The 18,227-nt window shown below is 46.6% G+C and overlaps 1 protein-coding gene across 1 annotated transcript in view; it reads right to left on the minus strand.

The window, feature by feature from the left end:
- Positions 1 to 7,351: 7,351 nt before the first annotated feature.
- TSPEAR (thrombospondin type laminin G domain and EAR repeats) overlaps positions 7,352 to 18,227 on the minus strand; it is a 137,320-nt gene continuing 126,444 nt past the window's right edge. Inside the window, exons 11-12 of the mRNA XM_033944110.1 lie at positions 17,790 to 17,891; positions 7,352 to 7,505 (exon numbers count right to left, since the gene is read on the minus strand). Coding sequence (XP_033800001.1) covers positions 7,352 to 7,505; positions 17,790 to 17,891 — 256 coding nt within the window. The remainder of the gene's footprint in view (positions 7,506 to 17,789; positions 17,892 to 18,227) is intronic.

Here is an 18,227-nt window from a genome sequence, read left to right on the forward strand (position 1 = left end):
TGCCTTGAAGCCCTGTAACGTGCTCTGGCCTATCACAGCCTCCGGAAGCGCGTTCCATGTGTCCACCATCCTCTGGGTGAAAAAGAACTTCCTAGCGTTTGTTCTAAACCTGCCCCCTTTTAATTTCTCCAAGTGCCCCCTTGTACTTGTGGTTCCCCACAGTGTGAAGAATCTGTCCCTGTCTATCTTTTCTATGCCCTTCGGGATTTTGAAGGTTTCTATCATGTCTCCTCTAAGTCTCCACTTTTCCAGGGAGAATAGCCCCAGCTTTTTCAACCTGTCAGCATATGAGAACTTTTCCATACCCCTTATCAGTTTAGTTGCTCTTCTCTGGACTCCCTCAAGTACTGCCATGTCCTTCATGAGGTACGGCGACCAGTACTGGACACAGTACTCCAGATGCGGGCGCACCATTGCACGATACAGTGGCAAGATGACTTCCTTCGTCCTGGCCGTGATATCCTTCTTAATGATACCCAACATTTGGTTTGCTTTCCTTGAGGCCGTCGCGCATTGTGTCGACGCCTTCAATGTTGGGTCTACCATCACCCCCAGGTCTCTTTCAAGGTTACTTACCCCTAGCAGTGATCCCCCCATTTTGTAGCTGAACATCGGGTTCTTTTTCCCTACATGCATGACCTTGCATTTCTCTATGTTAAAGCTCATTTGCCACTTTGTTGCCCACTCTTCCAGTATCGTTAGGTCCCTTTGCAGGTCCTCTCAGTCTTCCGCAGTCCTAACCCTGCTGCAGAGTTTGGTGTCATCCGCAAATTTAATAACCTCACATTTTGTTCCCGCCTCCAGGTCGTTAATAAATATATTGAACAGGAGCGGTCCCATCACCGACCCCTGCGGGACTCCGCTCGTGACCCATAGCCAGTCTGAGTAGTGGCCCTTTACTCCAACCCTCTGTTTCCTGCCTGCCAGCCAGTTTTTGATCCATCGGTGGACATCCCCTTGCACCCCTTGGTTCCACAGCTGCGTGAAAATACATTTATGCACCCATTTGTAGATCTAACTGCTTTCAAGCAGATCTGCAAAAGGGGTGTGGCTATGGGAGGGACATGGGTCGGTCATTCCCTTAAAATGTGCACATTGTCATAGAGAGTGCGGATCTGTATCCAATTTGCATGATGGGATTTATACTAGGTTTCAGTTGGTGTAATTCCTTGTGCCCAAAGTTGAGCGCAGATTCTGGTGCTACATGCTATTCTACAGTATGACAGGTGCCCAGTGGCGAGTGGCCAGGGCCTTTGGAGGATTTGCCCCACCCTCTAAAGGCCCTATGGGCACTGCTCTGAATTTTATTGGTTGAACTGGCAACAGGCAGATGCTGCTCATCCAATCAAATTCAGATCAGTACAGTCAGGGCCTTCAGGAGGGTTTGGAGAATCCCCAGCCCAAGAGCCCTGCTTTTTTTGTTTGTTTATTTTTTGTTTGATGAAGTTTGACTGGTTCAGCAGGCTGCCTACTGAACAAATCAACTGCATCAAACAAAAGGTAGGCAAAAAAAATTAAAAATCAGGGCTGTAGAGCAGGGGGTTTACTTAATCCAAAGCCCTCACCACACATCACTGAGGGTACCAATGCCTGGATACCCATTATAGAATACTATTCAGAGTTCAGGATAAGCCACATAAAATCTGTTTTACTCTTTGGGATCTTACCAGGTACTTATAACCTGGATTGGCTTCTACTGGAAGCAGGACACTCTGCTTTATGGACCTTCAGTCTGTCCCAGAACGGCAAATCTTATGCTGTTACAGAATATTAGCATTTACGAGCATAATTATATAGTGTACTTGCCCTTAAAAGTTCTAGTAGGTATCTATATGCTATCCTGTAAAGGCGTGTGCAACAGGCATAGCATGCATTCGCAAAGGAGCATATATAGTACATGGGTGGACCTTGGATAGTCTCCCACTTATGCCAGTTTTAAGGCTCGTGTAATTGTAGGTGCATTAATGTTAGGCGTACCTGAACCAGATTATGCTGGTATTCTATAATGGAATCTGGGCATCCAGATGCTTTCAGAGAATATGCTCTCACCATGCAACCTAAGAGCACCTAAATGGAGGCTTTTATGCATCTGAGGGTTGTAGCCCCCTTGAACTTTGGATGTTCAGCAGAAAAAAAAGTCTAACAAGACATCTAGAAAGCCGGATTCCAAAATCATTGCTTGGAAGTTTTTGCGAGAAAAACGTCCAAATGTCAGTTTATGCCGGGTTTGTTTTTTGAGGGGACGTCTTTGTGTGCAACCAAAATGGGATGTAGCCATGGGAGCTGCATACTTGGGTTGGGACATTCCTAAAATTTACACACAGTGTAGTAAAATACCAGGGATGTGTGCCCAAACTGGGAGCTGTGAATTTCACCTGGTTTCAGCAGGCATAAGTCCTGGTCCACAAATCTGGCATTCAGTACTAATTCCATATTTGATGCTCATTCTTGAGTGCCTATTAGAGACTAGCATTGAGTGCCAAATTTTTAGTGCCTATTTTTTAGTGTATTTACTGAATCTAACCCTTTATACCTATGGGTTTCTTAACATTTAGAATGCAAGACCTGGATTCTCTAAATGACGTCGTTTCTTTTTTAGCCACCAGTATATGCCCAAACTCAATAAAAATAAATTTAAAAAAAGCAATTGAAATGATGGTTTTTAACTGAGTTTCAGGATAGAGAATGACACGGGGACAAATTTGTCCTCATCCCTGCAGGTACTCAATTTCCCCACCCTGTCCCCTTGAGTTTTATCGCTGTCCCTGTCCCTGCTCCATTCCCCCATCCCTGCTCCATTCCTGTAAGCTCTGATTTTAAAGTGTTTGAGGCTTGTGCAGATGAGGACAGAGCTTGCAGGAATGGGGCACGGAAAAGAAAAGAGCTCATGGGGATGGGAAGGAAAATGAGTTTCCACGGAAATGGGGAAAAATTTGTCCCCTTGTCATTCTCTATTTCAGGAATCACACCTCCGTATGCACTTTAGGCTGCCTAACGCCACTGTGGGCATGGCTAATGCTGGAAGAGGCCTGATGCAATCTAAAGTGCCTACAGAGGTGCAATTCCCATCATAGGCGGCGGAAATGTAAGCCAGGAATCTCTGGCCTACATTTCCAGCACCTATCTTTGCCGGAGGCACGATTATGTACCTAGCGCTGTCACGTGATTGACACATGATTGGCGGCCGCTTTTAAGACAGCTACCGACAATGGCACTGGTTACAGAATCCAAGCCTAAGTCCATTAGCATATGCTAAAACTTTGATAAATTCCCTTTTCTAAGAGGTGCACCCGGAGGAAGCTTCTCCTGGAGGGCGCAGATGCTAGAGACCAGGGATTTATTTGAACAATTTTTCCACTTACTGTTCCTCCGGAGTGCTCCCCCGACAGCATAGTGCCTATTGCCAACAGGCACCAGAGAAGGACACCTATAACATCGGATCCTGTAGCCCGGGAGATAAGAACGAGCTTCCTCCTATGGCGCGGCCACAGGCGCGCAGCCGGAGGGGTGTGCCCTGAAGGGCAGGTCATGCCCCTTGAGAGTCATTGGAGCCAAAATGGACTTTTAGTTAATTTATTTAATTTCTCATCTTGACATGTTTGGATTGCTTTTATGAACTGATAATGGGAAAGCGTAAAGGGAAACCTCGTGTCTCAACTCCCGTTATTGCTGGACCTATGGATAAACATCTGATACTACCAGGTACATTAAGGTCAACAGATAAATCTGATTCTTTTTCAGGGGCTTCCCTGAGTTTTCTAGAGCGTACCCCTCCCCTCCCTCCTGATCTTCCCAGGGACTTGGAACCTACGGGCTCGCAAGTGGCTTCTTTTGAAGCCTCTGATCCCCAACAGGCTGCGGAGATTGTATTTACTCAGATGCCACAAGTTTTTCCTGGAACAATTAGTCAGCCAGAGGGGTCGGAAGAAAACCCAGAGGAAGTTACCTTAAAAGATTTATGGACTCTTAAAATGCAGATGGAGGCAATGTTGAGGAAAGTTACTAATCAAGTTCAGATCTTTTCCCATGAATTGGTTGATAAATTGGGAAATGTAGATGCTAACATTGGGAATCCAGATAAATGAACACTCTCTTTAGGAAAACAGATAAATAATTTACAGACATCTATGGTTGCATCTACAAAAGATTCTTTGAATATTCATTATAAGTTAGAAATGAGTGAAAATCAGGTTAGAGCAAGAAATCTAAGATTAGTAAATTTTCCATTGACCCATTTGTTATCTCCTGAGATACTACTGAGAAGGTATCTCCAGGAAATACTAGGGGTCACAAACTCTGATACCATGATGTTCTCTAACTTCTTTTATATACCTCAAAAGAAGAAATTTCCAGTAGAGGGGGGAATGGATCAATTGAGTGTAGCAGATGGAGATTTAACAAAATTTCTTGAAGATTCTTAAGAATTGATCCCAACCCGGGCTACTTTGTTAATTACTTGTGTGAATGAAATAGATAAAACTTTAATTCTGAAGTTATATTTCCAAAATAGAGAGACAAAATTCTTTGGAGATAAGGTCCTAATGTTTCCTGATGTGGCAAAGGTTACTCAATATAGGAGGAAAGCCTTTTAGGCTTTACGTCCTAAAGTTCTTAAAATTGGTGCAACATTTTTTTCTTAAATTTCCCTGTAAGTGTTTGTTGCATATTCAAGACAAAGATTATGTTTTTTGGGACCCATCGCAGTTAGAAATATTTCTTAAGGGAAAGAAGTAGGACTAGTTATTAGCATTTCTCAGTGAGGTTTTTATAAGTATAGCGTCTTAGAAGGTATATAGGTTGTCGAAGGGGGCAAACTTTACTCTTCTCCTTCTATGCCTATTTTGATTTCCTTTTTTTTTATGTGTATTTAAATTACAAGAGATGTCTTTCTTCAATTGTGGGCTAGATGGATATTTACCTTATGGATAAAATTATTTTTGGATGGTGTATAATTTTCTGTGAAATCCATATCTTATTATGTTTAAATGGATGTAATATGTTGAAAATGCTTAATAAAAAAAAAAGAGGTACACCCAAGAGGACAACTCATGCACTACAAAATCCTTTCCAAGGGAGCTCTTTAAAAGTTAGCACAACTTACAAAGACTCTGCCTTTCTCCATGACCAATATGACTACTAGAATTGTTCCCTTTTTATACGTTGACATATAGAGAAAATGTCCATTCTTCCCTGTAAAATGGATTTAAAAATTCCTGTTGAGCCACTGGCTTTCATCATTACCTAAGGTGACCATACGTCCCATTTTGAACGGGACTATCCCGTTTTTAGATCCCTTGTCCCATTGTCCACACACACAGCTTCGGGACGCCAAAATGTCCCGTTCTCAGAAACAGCATCCCAAAGCTGTGTGCAGGGACAATGGGACAGGTGATCGCTTCACCTACCTCCCTGCCGTGCCAAAGCCAGCCTCCCTCCTTCCCTCCCTCCAGCACTGATTCAACCCCCTGCCCCCCCCCCCGGTCCACCACCGCTGCCGCAGCTTACCGCACACAAAAAGAAGTCCAGGTGCGGGCGCACAAGCATTCTTCCTGATGTCAATTCTGATGTCAGAGAAGAAGTTCCAGGCCAGCCAGGCAGTGATTGGCTGGCCCAGAACTTCATCTCCAACGTCAGAATTGACGTCAGGGGGGGAGACTTATAGATCTGGTGCTTGTGCAGTGCAGTCACTGCATGCACTTTGGTGTTGCTGCGTCAGGGAAGCAGGGTGTGTGGGGGCAGGAGAAGCAGGGTGGCTTGGCTTGGCTTGTCAGGGGAGGCAGGGGAAGTAGGGTGGCTTGGCTTGTCAGAGGGGCAGGGGAAGCAGGGTGCATCAGGGAAGCACGGTGGCTTGGCTTGTCGGGGGCAAGGAAAGCAGGGTGCATCGGGGAAACAGGGTGGCTTGGCTTGTCGGGGGGCAGGGGAAACAGGGTGGCTTGGCTTGGCTTGTCAGGGGCAGGGGAAGCAAGGTACATTGGGGAAGCAGGGTGGCTTGGCTTGGCTTGTCAGGGGAGGCAGGGGAAGCAGGGTGGCTTGGTTTTTCAGGGGGCAGGGGAAGCAGGGTGGCTTGGCTTGGCTTGTCAGAGGGGCAGGGGAAGCAGGGTGCATCAGGGAAGCAGGGTGGCTTGGCTTGGCTTGTCGGGGGGCAGGGAAACAGGGTGGCTTGGCTTGGCTTGTCGGGGGCAGGGGAAGCAAGGTGCATTGGGGAAGCAGGGTGACTTGGCTTGTCGGGGGCAGGAGAAGCAGGGTGGCTTGGCTTGGCTTGTCGGGGGGCAGGGAAAGCAGGCTGCGTCAGGGAAGCAGGGTGGTTTGGGGGGCTGGGAGAGAGAAAGAAAGAGAAAGAAAGAAAGAAATGAAAGAGAAGATGCACAATCAGAAGGAAGTGCAGCTAGAGATTCATGAAATCACCAGAGAACAAAGGCAGGAAAAATGATTTTATTTTAAATTTAGTGATCAAAATGTGTCAGTTTTGAGATTTTATATCTGCTCTCTATATTTTGCACTATATTTAATGGGATCCGGAGGACCCGGGGAGGATCTGGGGTCCTGTCCCATTTTGAGGAAAAAAATAAATGGTCACGTTATCATTACCACGATATTATGGTCTTGTTGGTTGTAACAAAAACACCTTTAAAAGCAGATCCCTGCATTTCTGATGGAGCTCTAAACAGCAGCAAAATCTAGTTTCCATGGTAATGGAAATTCAGATCAAGAATAGAATGGTTGGTGGACCAAAAGTTCTAGCTGCCCTGGAGTATGAACAAGAAAAAGCAAAGTGAACATATATCCAGTAATGTCACTTATGTGGATGTTGGTGTCAACAAAAGAACCATAAGCATGAATTATACCAATAAACACTGACACACAAAACTGGGATGCATGTCTAATATAAGCAGACACTGCCTGAAAATCATTAAGGAACCAATCATATAACACAGACCCACTGAGGCATTGGAAAACCTTTGTTTTTAATGGAAAGCATATAAGCAATAGTTATACTTGGAGAAATTAGGGTTCCCTGTACCACCCAGCTTCTATCCCTTGGCAGAGCAGTCACAGAATAAAGCATCTTCAGAAACAAATATGTCTTCTTCTGAGGTGACATTACTTCAAAAATATCCATAGCGGCATGCAGACGTCATCAGTTATGCATTTCATCTTGAAAGTGTGTGAAACCAATTGCGATATTTTTATTTCCTCCAGAGTTTCTCATACCGGGTTCTGCAACATTTCTTTGTATTCCGTTCATGCATCTTCCATTCCATAACTGAAAAAGTTACTTTGGCAAGATTTAATATAACTTCATCAAGAAGGGTGAGGTCACTTCCTGGCATTGATCCATTTTGAATTTATGTCAATAGGTTTTAAGTTTCAGCACCTTGGATATGGGCTCCTTTGCACTTGAGTAGATGAGGTAAGATCCTGCTGTAGTATTAAAAGCTTCCCAGTCTCTACATCCAAATGTTGGCAGACTGTGAACCGCTACAAAACCTTCATATCCTTGCCACCTGTAAAGTGAGTATGAGTCAGTACCAATGAGCATTCTCCTCCCTCAGATATTCAGTACAATGATTTCAGTGCCAAATGTATTAAGACTTTTCCCATTGATGTAATGGTGTTATTGAGTTATTTGGATTTAATTTATGCCTTTTCGTTAGTAGTTCATGGTACACTACATTCAGGTACACTAGATATTTCCCCACCACAGAAAGCTTAAAATCTAACTGGTCAATATTCAGCCATGGGTTTCAATGTTTTGCTCAAGCCAGCATTTGTAGCTGCAAGCATTTATCCGGGTATCAGCAACATTAGACTGGTAACTGGATAACTGTCCAGATTAACCTCCCCCCACCCCTCCTTTGACTAAGCCATGTTAGGCTTTTTTTTATCACCAGCCGCAGCAGTAACGGCTCCAACGTTCATAGGAATTCTACGAGCATCAGAGATGTTACCGCCACAGCCGGTGATAAAAAAAATCTTAACGCAGCCTCATAAAAGGAGGGGGGGAGGGTAAGTTAGGGCAACCTTTTTGCTGTCCTAACTTTATTCGGATAGTTGCCCGGTTATTAGACTGATTGTTACTGATAACCAGATAATTCCTGGCTCTGCCTTACCTTAGCACTACCCAGATAGTGACGATAAAGACTGGATTTCAATGTTTTCTGAAAGATCAGGGGAATGAGGGGGTGGGAGGGGAATTTTAAATTTAGCAAGGGATTCATGCATTGAGTGCAGGGGTAGTTTTTTTGTTATTTTTTTTAAGGAATTTGGGGAAGGGGCATTTTTTTTTTATTTTGCAACCACCTTTCACATCATCCACTGCAGCATCTACTCACAGATCATCAGACTCATGCTCCCAGAGGAAGTTGTTGGTAACTTTCAATAAATAACACAGCTTCTAAAGCTGAACGCAAGCTTTATTATTGATTTTGCATAAAATCGGTCTGCGTTGTATGCATTTGCATGCTTCACAGTTTTTTTTATTATTTAATATGCATTAAGGGGGGGGAGAACATTTGCATCAAGCTGTATTATTGATCTAGAGCGTGCATTACTGCCAAAATACAGCTGAGTAAGTAGATTCTTCAGCTTATGCCTAAGACAACAGAGGGTTACAAGGAGCATCCATGGAGGATGCAAGAATTGAAGTCTGGTTTCCCTAATTCTCTAACCACAATGTGACGATTCGCAGCATACGAGTATTTACAGAATGCTCGTGAGAATTCACGGGAGCCATTCAGGAAGCCGCTTAGCATCGAGCAGCAGTACCAACGCGTGCTCCTGCTCGGTACTGCTCAGCGGCTGAAGCCAGAACTCGCAGCAGTGACTGACCGGGTTAGCAGTGGGGCAGGAGCGCGGAAAGTTCGCTCCTGCCTGCTACACCTCTGGACCGCCAAGGATTCTAGCAGCAGAGAAGGTACGATGGACATGGCAGGGAGGGGGGACGGGTGGAGAGCCTGACAGGGGATGGAGGAAAGAGGGCTGGGTGCAGAGCCTAGCAAGGCAGGGCACTTGAATATTAAGCCGCCCGACTTATATTCGAGACAACCGTTTTTCCTTCTTTTTGGTAGGCGCAGAATGCATGCTAAACTACTATTCTACTCAAGGGACCCTCAGCCACAAGAGGGCACCCGCTCAAACTCAGGGGCAGAAAATTTCATGGCGACACCAGAAAGTATTTCTTCACAGAGAGAGTGGTTGATCATTGGAACAAGCTTCCAGCGCAGGTGATCGAGGCAGACAGCGTGCCAGACTTTAAGAATAAATGGGATACCCATGTGGGATCCCTATGAGGGTCAAGATAAGGAAATTGGGTCATTAGGGCATAGACAGGGGGTGGGTAAGCAGAGTGGGCAGGCTTGATGGGCTGTAGCCCTTTTCTGCCGTCATCTTCTATGTTTCTATGTTACTCGGAGTGCCCTTTACAGAATACTATCTTAGCATTAATCATAACAGTGCCTAACTTTGGGCACCATTTAAAGAATTTGGCTAATGATCCTCTGTTAATGAAGTGGATCAAAGGGACTGTGTTCCAACCAGAATCAGAGAAGTATAAGAGTGTGGGATAACTCAGCTTTATTGATAAATCTTGTATAAAATCCTGACATGGCCACATTTCAGCAAATGCTGGTATCAAGGGAATGACAAATGAGTGCATACGCAGGTAAACTGGAATTAAAACTTCTGAATTGAAATTGAAAGACAACTTCTTAGTCAGGCGCAGTGTCATTTAAAATGTCGAGTAAAATCAGCAAATGACATTGCTCGTGACTTAGATGCCATCTCTCAATTTCAATTCAGAAGTTTGCAAAACATGACCACATCAGGTTTATATAACACTAGTCTTTAAGCCCATTACATTAACGGGTGCTAGAATAGATGTGCGTGTCTGTCTTTCTTTCTTTCTCTCTCTCCCCTTGGTCGCTGTCTGTCTGTCTGTCTATGTTTATTTGTTTCTCCCTCCTTGGACACTGGCTGTCTCTCCTTAGATGCTGGCTCTCTCTCCTTGGATGCTGGCTGTCTGTCTTCCTTTCTGTCTGTCTCTCTGGCCCCCTGTGTGTCATTCTTCTGTGTCCTTGTGTCATTCCCCCCCCCCCCCCCCCCCGAGCAAAGCTGTCTGTCCCCAGCATACCCCTTCCCCCAAAGTAGCCCCCTTTCCCTCTCCATGATTGTCTCTCCATGGCCCCCTTCTGTCTTCCCCCCCCCCCATGAGCAAAGCTGTCTGCCCCCCAGCACACCTCTCCAACAAAAGCAGCCCCCTGTACCTGCAGCACCGGCATGACACCCTTCAGCCAATCGTGAGTGCTCAGAGCGCGAGAGGGAGCGGGGCCTGGGTGTATTGGGCGCGGCGGGGGAGGCCCCGACTGCCCCAGCTGCAGCTTCTTCGGCGTCGGTGAGGAAGGAGAGGTTGGCCCGACTCTCCCCAGGGACAGTCTTCTGCGGCTCGAAGCCCTCCTCCCGGCAGCCACACGTCAGAGGGAACGTGCTACCATGTGGAGAGCAGCCTGCGAGGTTCGCTATAGCCGGCCGTGAACCTCAGCAGGCCGCTTTAAACAGGAGCGGCAGTGGTTGGTGCGGAAGGGGGAGGAGTCGGCGACGTGCAGGCCGCTGTGAACAGGAGCGGAGGCAGGACCATGAGCCCTCCTCCCGCCATCCGCCGCCAGCGCCACTCTGTGTTGACTGATGCGCCAAACTGGCGCATGCTCCTCAAGCCGCAGCCACGGACGGACACAGCACACATCAGGTCCCCACATCCTCCTAAGTGCGCATGCGCGCTTAGAGGATTATTATTATAGATGAAGTTTTATCAATAAAGCTGATTGTAACAAACTGGTGTATTTCCGTTTCTGGTTGATTTCTTCTAATCCACTTCACTATTTGTGACACCTGCCTCTCTTTTTTCCCATCTCATAATCCTCTATTGCCTCCCTTAAAAGGCGGGGAGCCGCGGCTGGGACAGGAGAGCAGGCAGGCGAAGCAGAGGCTTCAGGGCTCGTTGCCGATTCCAGCGGCAGCGAGCGGGAAGGCAGAGAGGCGAGAGGGACGCGGTGAGCCAGGGGCGGACGAGAGTTAGCTCCGCCCACCCGCATCGCGTCAGCGGCTTCAGCCAGCGGGCTCCCCCTTAAAAGGCGGGGAGCCGCGGCTGGGACAGGAGAGCAGGCAGGCGAAGCAGAGGCTTCAGGGCTCGTTGCCGATTCCAGCGGCAGCGAGCGGGAAGGCAGAGAGGCGAGAGGGACGCGGTGAGCCAGGGGCGGGCGAGAGTTAGCTCCGCCCACCCGCATCGCGTCAGCGGCTTCAGCCAGCGGGCTCCCCCTTAAAAGGCGGGGAGCCAACGGCGTGCAGCCGTTCGGCGCGCGGCGAAGGCGAGCGGCAAAGGCGCTCGCCTTAGCGGGAGCGCCTTTGCGGAGGAGCCTTGAGAAGGAGCCAGGAGCACAGGCAGCCCAGTAGAGAAATTCCTGAGGTACATTTTCTCTAATTTACTCGCGATTCATTCTCATTCTCTTTCCCTCTCTTCTCTTACAGAACATAGGAAAGAAAACAGAGAAATGGAGGCTGCAGGAATCCAGCAGGGCTACCCAGTATACTGCATCGCATGTCATATGTATGACTACCTCCCCTTTGGGAGGCGGGCATACATATGCAATCGATGCCAGGAACTGGATAGCCTGAAGAGGGAGGTCGGAAGGCTGCAGGTTAGAGTCCAGGAGCTGGAGGGACTCTGCTCAATAGAGGAACAGTGTGGGGAAACGGAGGAGACTACCAGAGAGAGCCACATCTCAGAACAAGTCAGAGAGCTCGAGAAGTACATAGAGGAGGCCTGGCAGATGGCAGAGGCACAGGACCACCAGCGTATCAGACGGGAACCGGCAGCTGGAGGTCAGGAACCAACAAACACCATGGGAGTGGGACCTAGCGTAGGGTCTGAAAATGCAGATGATGGTACCCAACAGGACCTGGCGGAAGGACCAGCGGAGATCCAGCAGAGCCCGGAGGACACGGACCTGAGACCAGAGAGACATCTGAGGAAGGGGAAATCTGCTGTTGTAGTAGGAGACTCAATCCTGCGAGAAGTGGACAGTCACATTGCCGGAGGAAGGGAGGACCGACTAGTGACATGTCTCCCGGGGGCAAGAACAACGGACGTCATCAGCAGAATTGATAGAATCCTGGAGGGAGCCGAGACAGAGGAGACGGCAGTTGTAATCCACATTGGAACCAACGACGTCAGCAGGAAAAATTTCAACCGGACTACACTGACTGAGCAGTTCAGGATCCTGGGGCGGAAACTGAAGCTGAGATCAAATAGGATAGCCTTCTCGGAGATCCTACCAGTACCGAGAGCAGACGCAAGAAGACAGAGCGAACTACAAGAAATGAATGGATGGCTGAGGAGATGGTGCGAGGAGGAGGGATTCCACTTTGTTCGAAACTGGACGACCTTCTTGGGGAAGAACAAGCTCTACAGGAGAGATGGACTGCACCTGAGCACAGCTGGGACGAGGCAGCTGGCAAGAAACATCCAAAACGCCATAGACCTAGCTTTAAACTGAAGAGAAGGGGAAAGCCGGAAGTCGATCTGGCCTCGACACACCGGACATTGGTATCAAAAAATGATACCGAACAAGGACATTGCAAAAGAGAGCTTGGGACCGAGTGGGATCATTTGGACAAAGGGACTGAGAGAAAATTCTTGGGCAAAGGGACTATGAGAGGCTTCTTGGATAAAGGGACTGAGGGGACACTTTTGGGCAAAGGGACCGAGTGGGAACTCTTGGGCAAAGGGGCTGAGAGGGACTTTTTGTACAAAGGGACTGAGGAGACACTTTTGGACAAAGGGACCGAGTGGGAACTCTTGGACAAAGGGGCTGAGAGGGACTTTTTGGACAAAGGGACTGGGAGGGAACTTTTAAACAAAAGGGCTGAGTGGAAATCTTCAGAAAAAAGGCCCACAGATGCAATGCAGGGGCCCAGTGCGCAAACGAGCCTAACAGGCATGGTTGAAAGAGAACAATGGGAGCAAGAGGACCATCCAAAAAAGGAGATACTGGATGGGGGCAAAACGGACACGCCACGGGAGGTGGATGACCGAGTAAAGGCAAGCCAGGTGGGAGCGCCGAGCCATGGAAAGAAAACAGCAGGGCGGGCGACAAATCAGGACCTATATTGCCTCTACACAAATGCGAGGAGCCTCAGGGCCAAAATGGGAGAGCTGGAAATTATAGCCAGTCAAAAAGCCCTGGACATAATTGGAATCACAGAAACGTGGTGGGCTGAGGATAATAAATGGGATGTGGTCATACCAGGGTACAAACTTTACAGGAGAGACAGGACACACAAGAAGGGTGGAGGAATAGCGCTATACATAAAAGACTCCATACCCTCAACCAAAATGGAAACAGCAGTAAGGTCAGAAGGCTTGGAATCAATATGGGTTAAGCTACCAGGAGGATCTGGAGCAGACATCAAATTGGGTCTATACTATCGTCCGCCTGGCCAATCGGAAGAAATCGACCGGGACCTGGAGACGGAACTGCGGCAGGTATGCAAAAATGGAAGTGTGGTGGTGATGGGAGACTTCAACTACCCTGGGATAGACTGGAGTATCGGGCACTCAAGTTGCGAGAGAGAGACCAAATTCCTGGAAGCCACGAGGGACTGCTTCCTGGAACAGCTGGTCATGGAACCTACACGAGGAGAAGCTACTCTTGATCTAATCTTCAGTGGACTGGGGGGACCTGCAAAGGAAGTAGCGGTATTAGACCCACTGGGAAACAGCGATCACAACATGATCCAGTGCAGACTAGAACTGGGATCATCCAGGGTGAAAAGAACCACAACAACAGCGCTCAACTTCAGAAAAGGGAATTATGATGCAATGAGGAAAATGGTGGGGAAGAAACTCAACGGCAGCACAAGGAAGGTAGAGTCCGTAGAAAGCGCCTGGACCCTGCTCAAGCGTACGGTGCACGAAGCACAGAACCTGTACGTCCCCAGGTTCAGAAAAGAGTGCAAGAAAAATCGAATAAAGAACCCAGCATGGATAACGGCAGCTGTAAAAAAGGCGATCAGTAACAAGAAAGCATCGTTCAAAAAATGGAAACAGGATCAAACGCAGGCCAACCAAAAGGAACACAAGGAAAGCCAGAAGGAGTGCCACCGAGTGGTTAGGAGAGCAAAGAGGGAATATGAAGAGAGACTAGCGGGAGAGGCAAAAAATTTCAAATCATTCTTCAGGTACGTAAAGGGGAAGCAACCAGCGAGGGAGGAAGTGGGGCCCTTGGATGATGGGGATAGAAAGGGAGTAGTGAGGGAGGAAAAAGAAATAGCTGACAAGTTAAATGACTTCTTTACGTCGGTCTTCACGAGGGAGGACACATCCAACATTCCGGAACCAGAGGAAATAGAAAATGGAGATCAAGATAACAAGCTGGTCAAATTAGAGGTGAGCCAGGAGGATGTCCTCAGGCAGATAGACAAGCTAAAGAGCGACAAGTCGCCAGGTCCGGATAGCATTCACCCAAGGGTGCTCAAGGAATTAAGAAATGAAATAGCAGAGACACTTCAGCAAATATGCAACCTATCCCTAAAAACTGGAGAGATCCCGGAGGACTGGAAAATAGCTAATGTCACGCCCATCTTCAAGAAGGGTTCGAGGGGCGACCCGGGAAACTATAGGCCGGTAAGCCTCACATCGGTCCCGGGAAAGATGATGGAGGCACTGATTAAGGACAGCATCTGTGACCATATCGAAAAAAATGGACAGCTAAGGTCGAGCCAGCATGGGTTCTGCAAGGGTAGGTCGTGCCTCACAAACTTGTTGTACTTCTTTGAGGGGGTAAACAACCAGGTGGACAAAGGAGAACCCATAGACATAATTTACCTAGACTTCCAGAAAGCCTTCGATAAGGTACCACATGAGCGGTTGCTCAGGAAGCTATGGAACCATGGGGTGCACGGGGAGGTCCACCGATGGATCAAAAACTGGCTGGCAGACAGGAAGCAGAGGGTTGGTGTAAAGGGCCATTACTCGGACTGGCAAGGGGTCACGAGCGGGGTTCCTCAAGGATCGGTGCTGGGACCGCTCCTGTTTAACATATTCATTGACGACCTGGAGGAGGGAACAAAATGCGAGGTCATCAAATTTGCAGATGACACCAAACTATTCAGCAAGGTTGAAACCACGGTTGACTGCGAGAATCTCCAAAGGGATCTTACGACATTGGAAGAATGGGCGAAAAAGTGGCAAATGAGCTTCAATGTAGGGAAATGCAAGGTCATGCATATAGGGAGAAGGAACCCGATGTTCACTTACAAAATGGGGGGATCAATGCTAGGGGTCAGTAATCTGGAAAGAGACTTGGGAGTGATGGTAGACACGACATTGAAGGCGTCGGCACAATGCGCCACAGCCTCGAGGAAAGCAAACCAAATGTTAGGTATCATTAAGAAGGGTATCTCGACCAGAACGAAGGAAGTCATCCTGCCACTGTACCGGGCTATGGTGCGCCCGCATCTGGAATACTGTGTACAGTACTGGTCACCGTACCTCAAAAAGGACATGGCAATGCTTGAGGGAGTCCAGAGAAGAGCAACTAAACTGATTAAGGGTATGGAAAACCTTACATACACTGACAGACTGAAGAAGCTGGGGTTGTTCTCCCTGGAAAAGCGGAGACTCAGAGGAGATATGATAGAGACCTTCAAGATCCTGAGGGGCATCGAAAAGGTTGACAAAGACAGATTTTTCAATTTGAAAGAAACCACAAGAACAAGGGGTCACTCGATGAAATTGAAGGGGGACAGGTTTAAAACAAACGCAAGGAAGTACTTTTTCACACAGAGGGTGGTGGACACATGGAACACCCTTCCGGAGGCCGTGATAGGAAATAGCACAGTACAGGGTTTCAAGGAAGACCTGGATAGGTTCCTGGAAGACAAAGGGATTGAGGGGTACAGATAAGACCAGTGGAAGGTTTAGAGATAACTGTAGAGGTAGGCAATAAAATTAGTCAGGGACCGCTGACCAGGCAATATGCCTGATGGGCCGCCGCGTGAGCGGACCGCTGGGCTGGATGGACCTCTGGTCTGCCCCGGCGGAGGCGACTACTTATGTAGATGCAAATTTAGATTGCAAGCCCTCTGGAGATAGGGAAACACCAAATGTGCCAGTAACTCACTTTGAACTGCTAAGAAACGTGTAGGCTAAATCCTTCTCCCAGTCCTCTGCTACTGAAACACTCGCTCTAGTTCCTAGTCTTAGCTCTTACCTTCACTGTATTGTAAACAACTCAGAAACTCCCTCCTTTACAAAGCCACGCTAGCATTTTTAGAGCCGGCCACCACGGTAACAGTTCCAACACTCATAGAATTCCTTTGAGCGTCCAAGCTGTTACCACCGTAGCTGGCACTAAAAATGCTAGAGTGGCTTTGAAAGGAGGGGAAAAGTTTGCTAATTGGGCAGTACAAGCAAATTTGAAATAAACTTGAAAGTGCAAAAAGTAGAAGCATAGCACTGTAACCCTGCAATATTTTTTGGGTTAAAGTGTGCGTCAATTTCAGGTGACTTTACTACTTTCCCCCATCCATGTGAAAGATTTTGCATCAAGCTCTATAGTGCAAATAAGGTAAACAGCAGCAATTTCTCACACAGTGATTCTATAATTACATTACATTACATTACATTAGGGATTTCTATTCTGCCATTACTTTGCGGTTCAAGGCAGATTGCAAAAGAGTTAAAGAGGGTGTTTTACAAAAAGATTTCTGGTCCTTTTTGGGGGAAAAAAGAGTAGAGCAGCAGATAAACCTATGCTAATGCCTGTGGGAAATCAGACCCCCCCCCCCCCCCGAGCAACATAACTCGCTGGGGTTCAAATCCTCATTCCTCCCAACATGGCAGAAGCTTTCATATCTTATCATTTTCTGTTGTTTTCTTATTTCATAGTTTAAATAGTTAAATTTAAGGAAAAGGGATTTCTGATGCTACCTAGGAAAGTTCGGGATAACTCATGTCTGTTAATATTTAGCCGAGGTTAACTGCTCTATTCTTTATAAATAAATTTGTATCGACCCCTTTTTCCAGGAAGGGATTTTTATTTACTTACTTTGTTCTCCCAGTCGTGGACTATATATTAAGTTGGAATTTTTTTGTGCTTTATTTTAATGGTATTGATTGTAGTTTTACTAATTTTCTTTTCAAAGTTAATTCTTTGTTTGTAATTAATTGATAATAAATAAAAAATTAAATAAATAAACAGTTAAATTTAAATAGATAACTTAGCTTTTCAGCCTTTCAGTAAATACGTCCCCTTTACCAACGCATTTCGCTTTTTCTTTATCGAGGTTGGGGGAAACTGAAAAGTGAAAACATACAGAAAATGATAAGAGGAATGAGGATTGGGAGGAATGAGGATTTGAATCCCAGCTAGTTATGTTGCTCGGGGAGGGGGGGCGTGAGGGGGGTCTGTTATCCCACAGGCATTAGCAGTGTGATTGAAAGTTATTACTGTGTTACACTGCCTAGAACGTATTTGAATTAAGAGAAGATGGCTCAGATGCAAGTACTTCCAGCATTAGCAATGCCCACAGTGGATTTGGTGGCCTAAAGTACCTATGGAGGCGTGATTCCTGCGCCGACTTTATAGGCGCCGGTAGGCACCTTGAAACTCAGTTAAAAACTGTTTCAATGGCAATTTTTACTGAGTTAAGGTGCCTACTGGCACCATTAAGAGAATCCTGGCTTTAGTGAGTAAAACCCCTGCTAAATAGCAATGAGTGGCTTGTCTTCTCACCTGTATATAACGCTGTTCACAGAAAAGGAGACGCCATCAAAGGAGTTTGCCACAACCAGGAAGCTGTCTTCACCCACAGAAAAGAATTCCCAGTCCAAAGCACTACAAGGAAAGTAAAATGGTTTATTATTAAAAAAACAGTATAAGCAGAAAAGGGACTAATATGATACAGAGATACTAGATTCAGCTATTTAGAAGCAAGGTAACAGACCACATGGATGTGGTCTATAAATTAATTTATTAAATAACTGCAACATGTGGAAGGATTTATAAACAATGTCCTGCATGACCATGTTCCGCCCTCCACTAGGGCTGCATCAGAGAGAATTAGAACTGTCAGAGCAAATAAAACTGTTAGTAAAATCATAATAACATATATAAACACAAATAAACTCAAACAATTATATATACAAGGCACCATATACCTAAATAAAACGG

This window comes from Geotrypetes seraphini, chromosome 5 (genome assembly GCF_902459505.1).
Source record: "Geotrypetes seraphini chromosome 5, aGeoSer1.1, whole genome shotgun sequence".
In the NCBI taxonomy this organism is placed as follows: domain Eukaryota; kingdom Metazoa; phylum Chordata; class Amphibia; order Gymnophiona; family Dermophiidae; genus Geotrypetes; species Geotrypetes seraphini.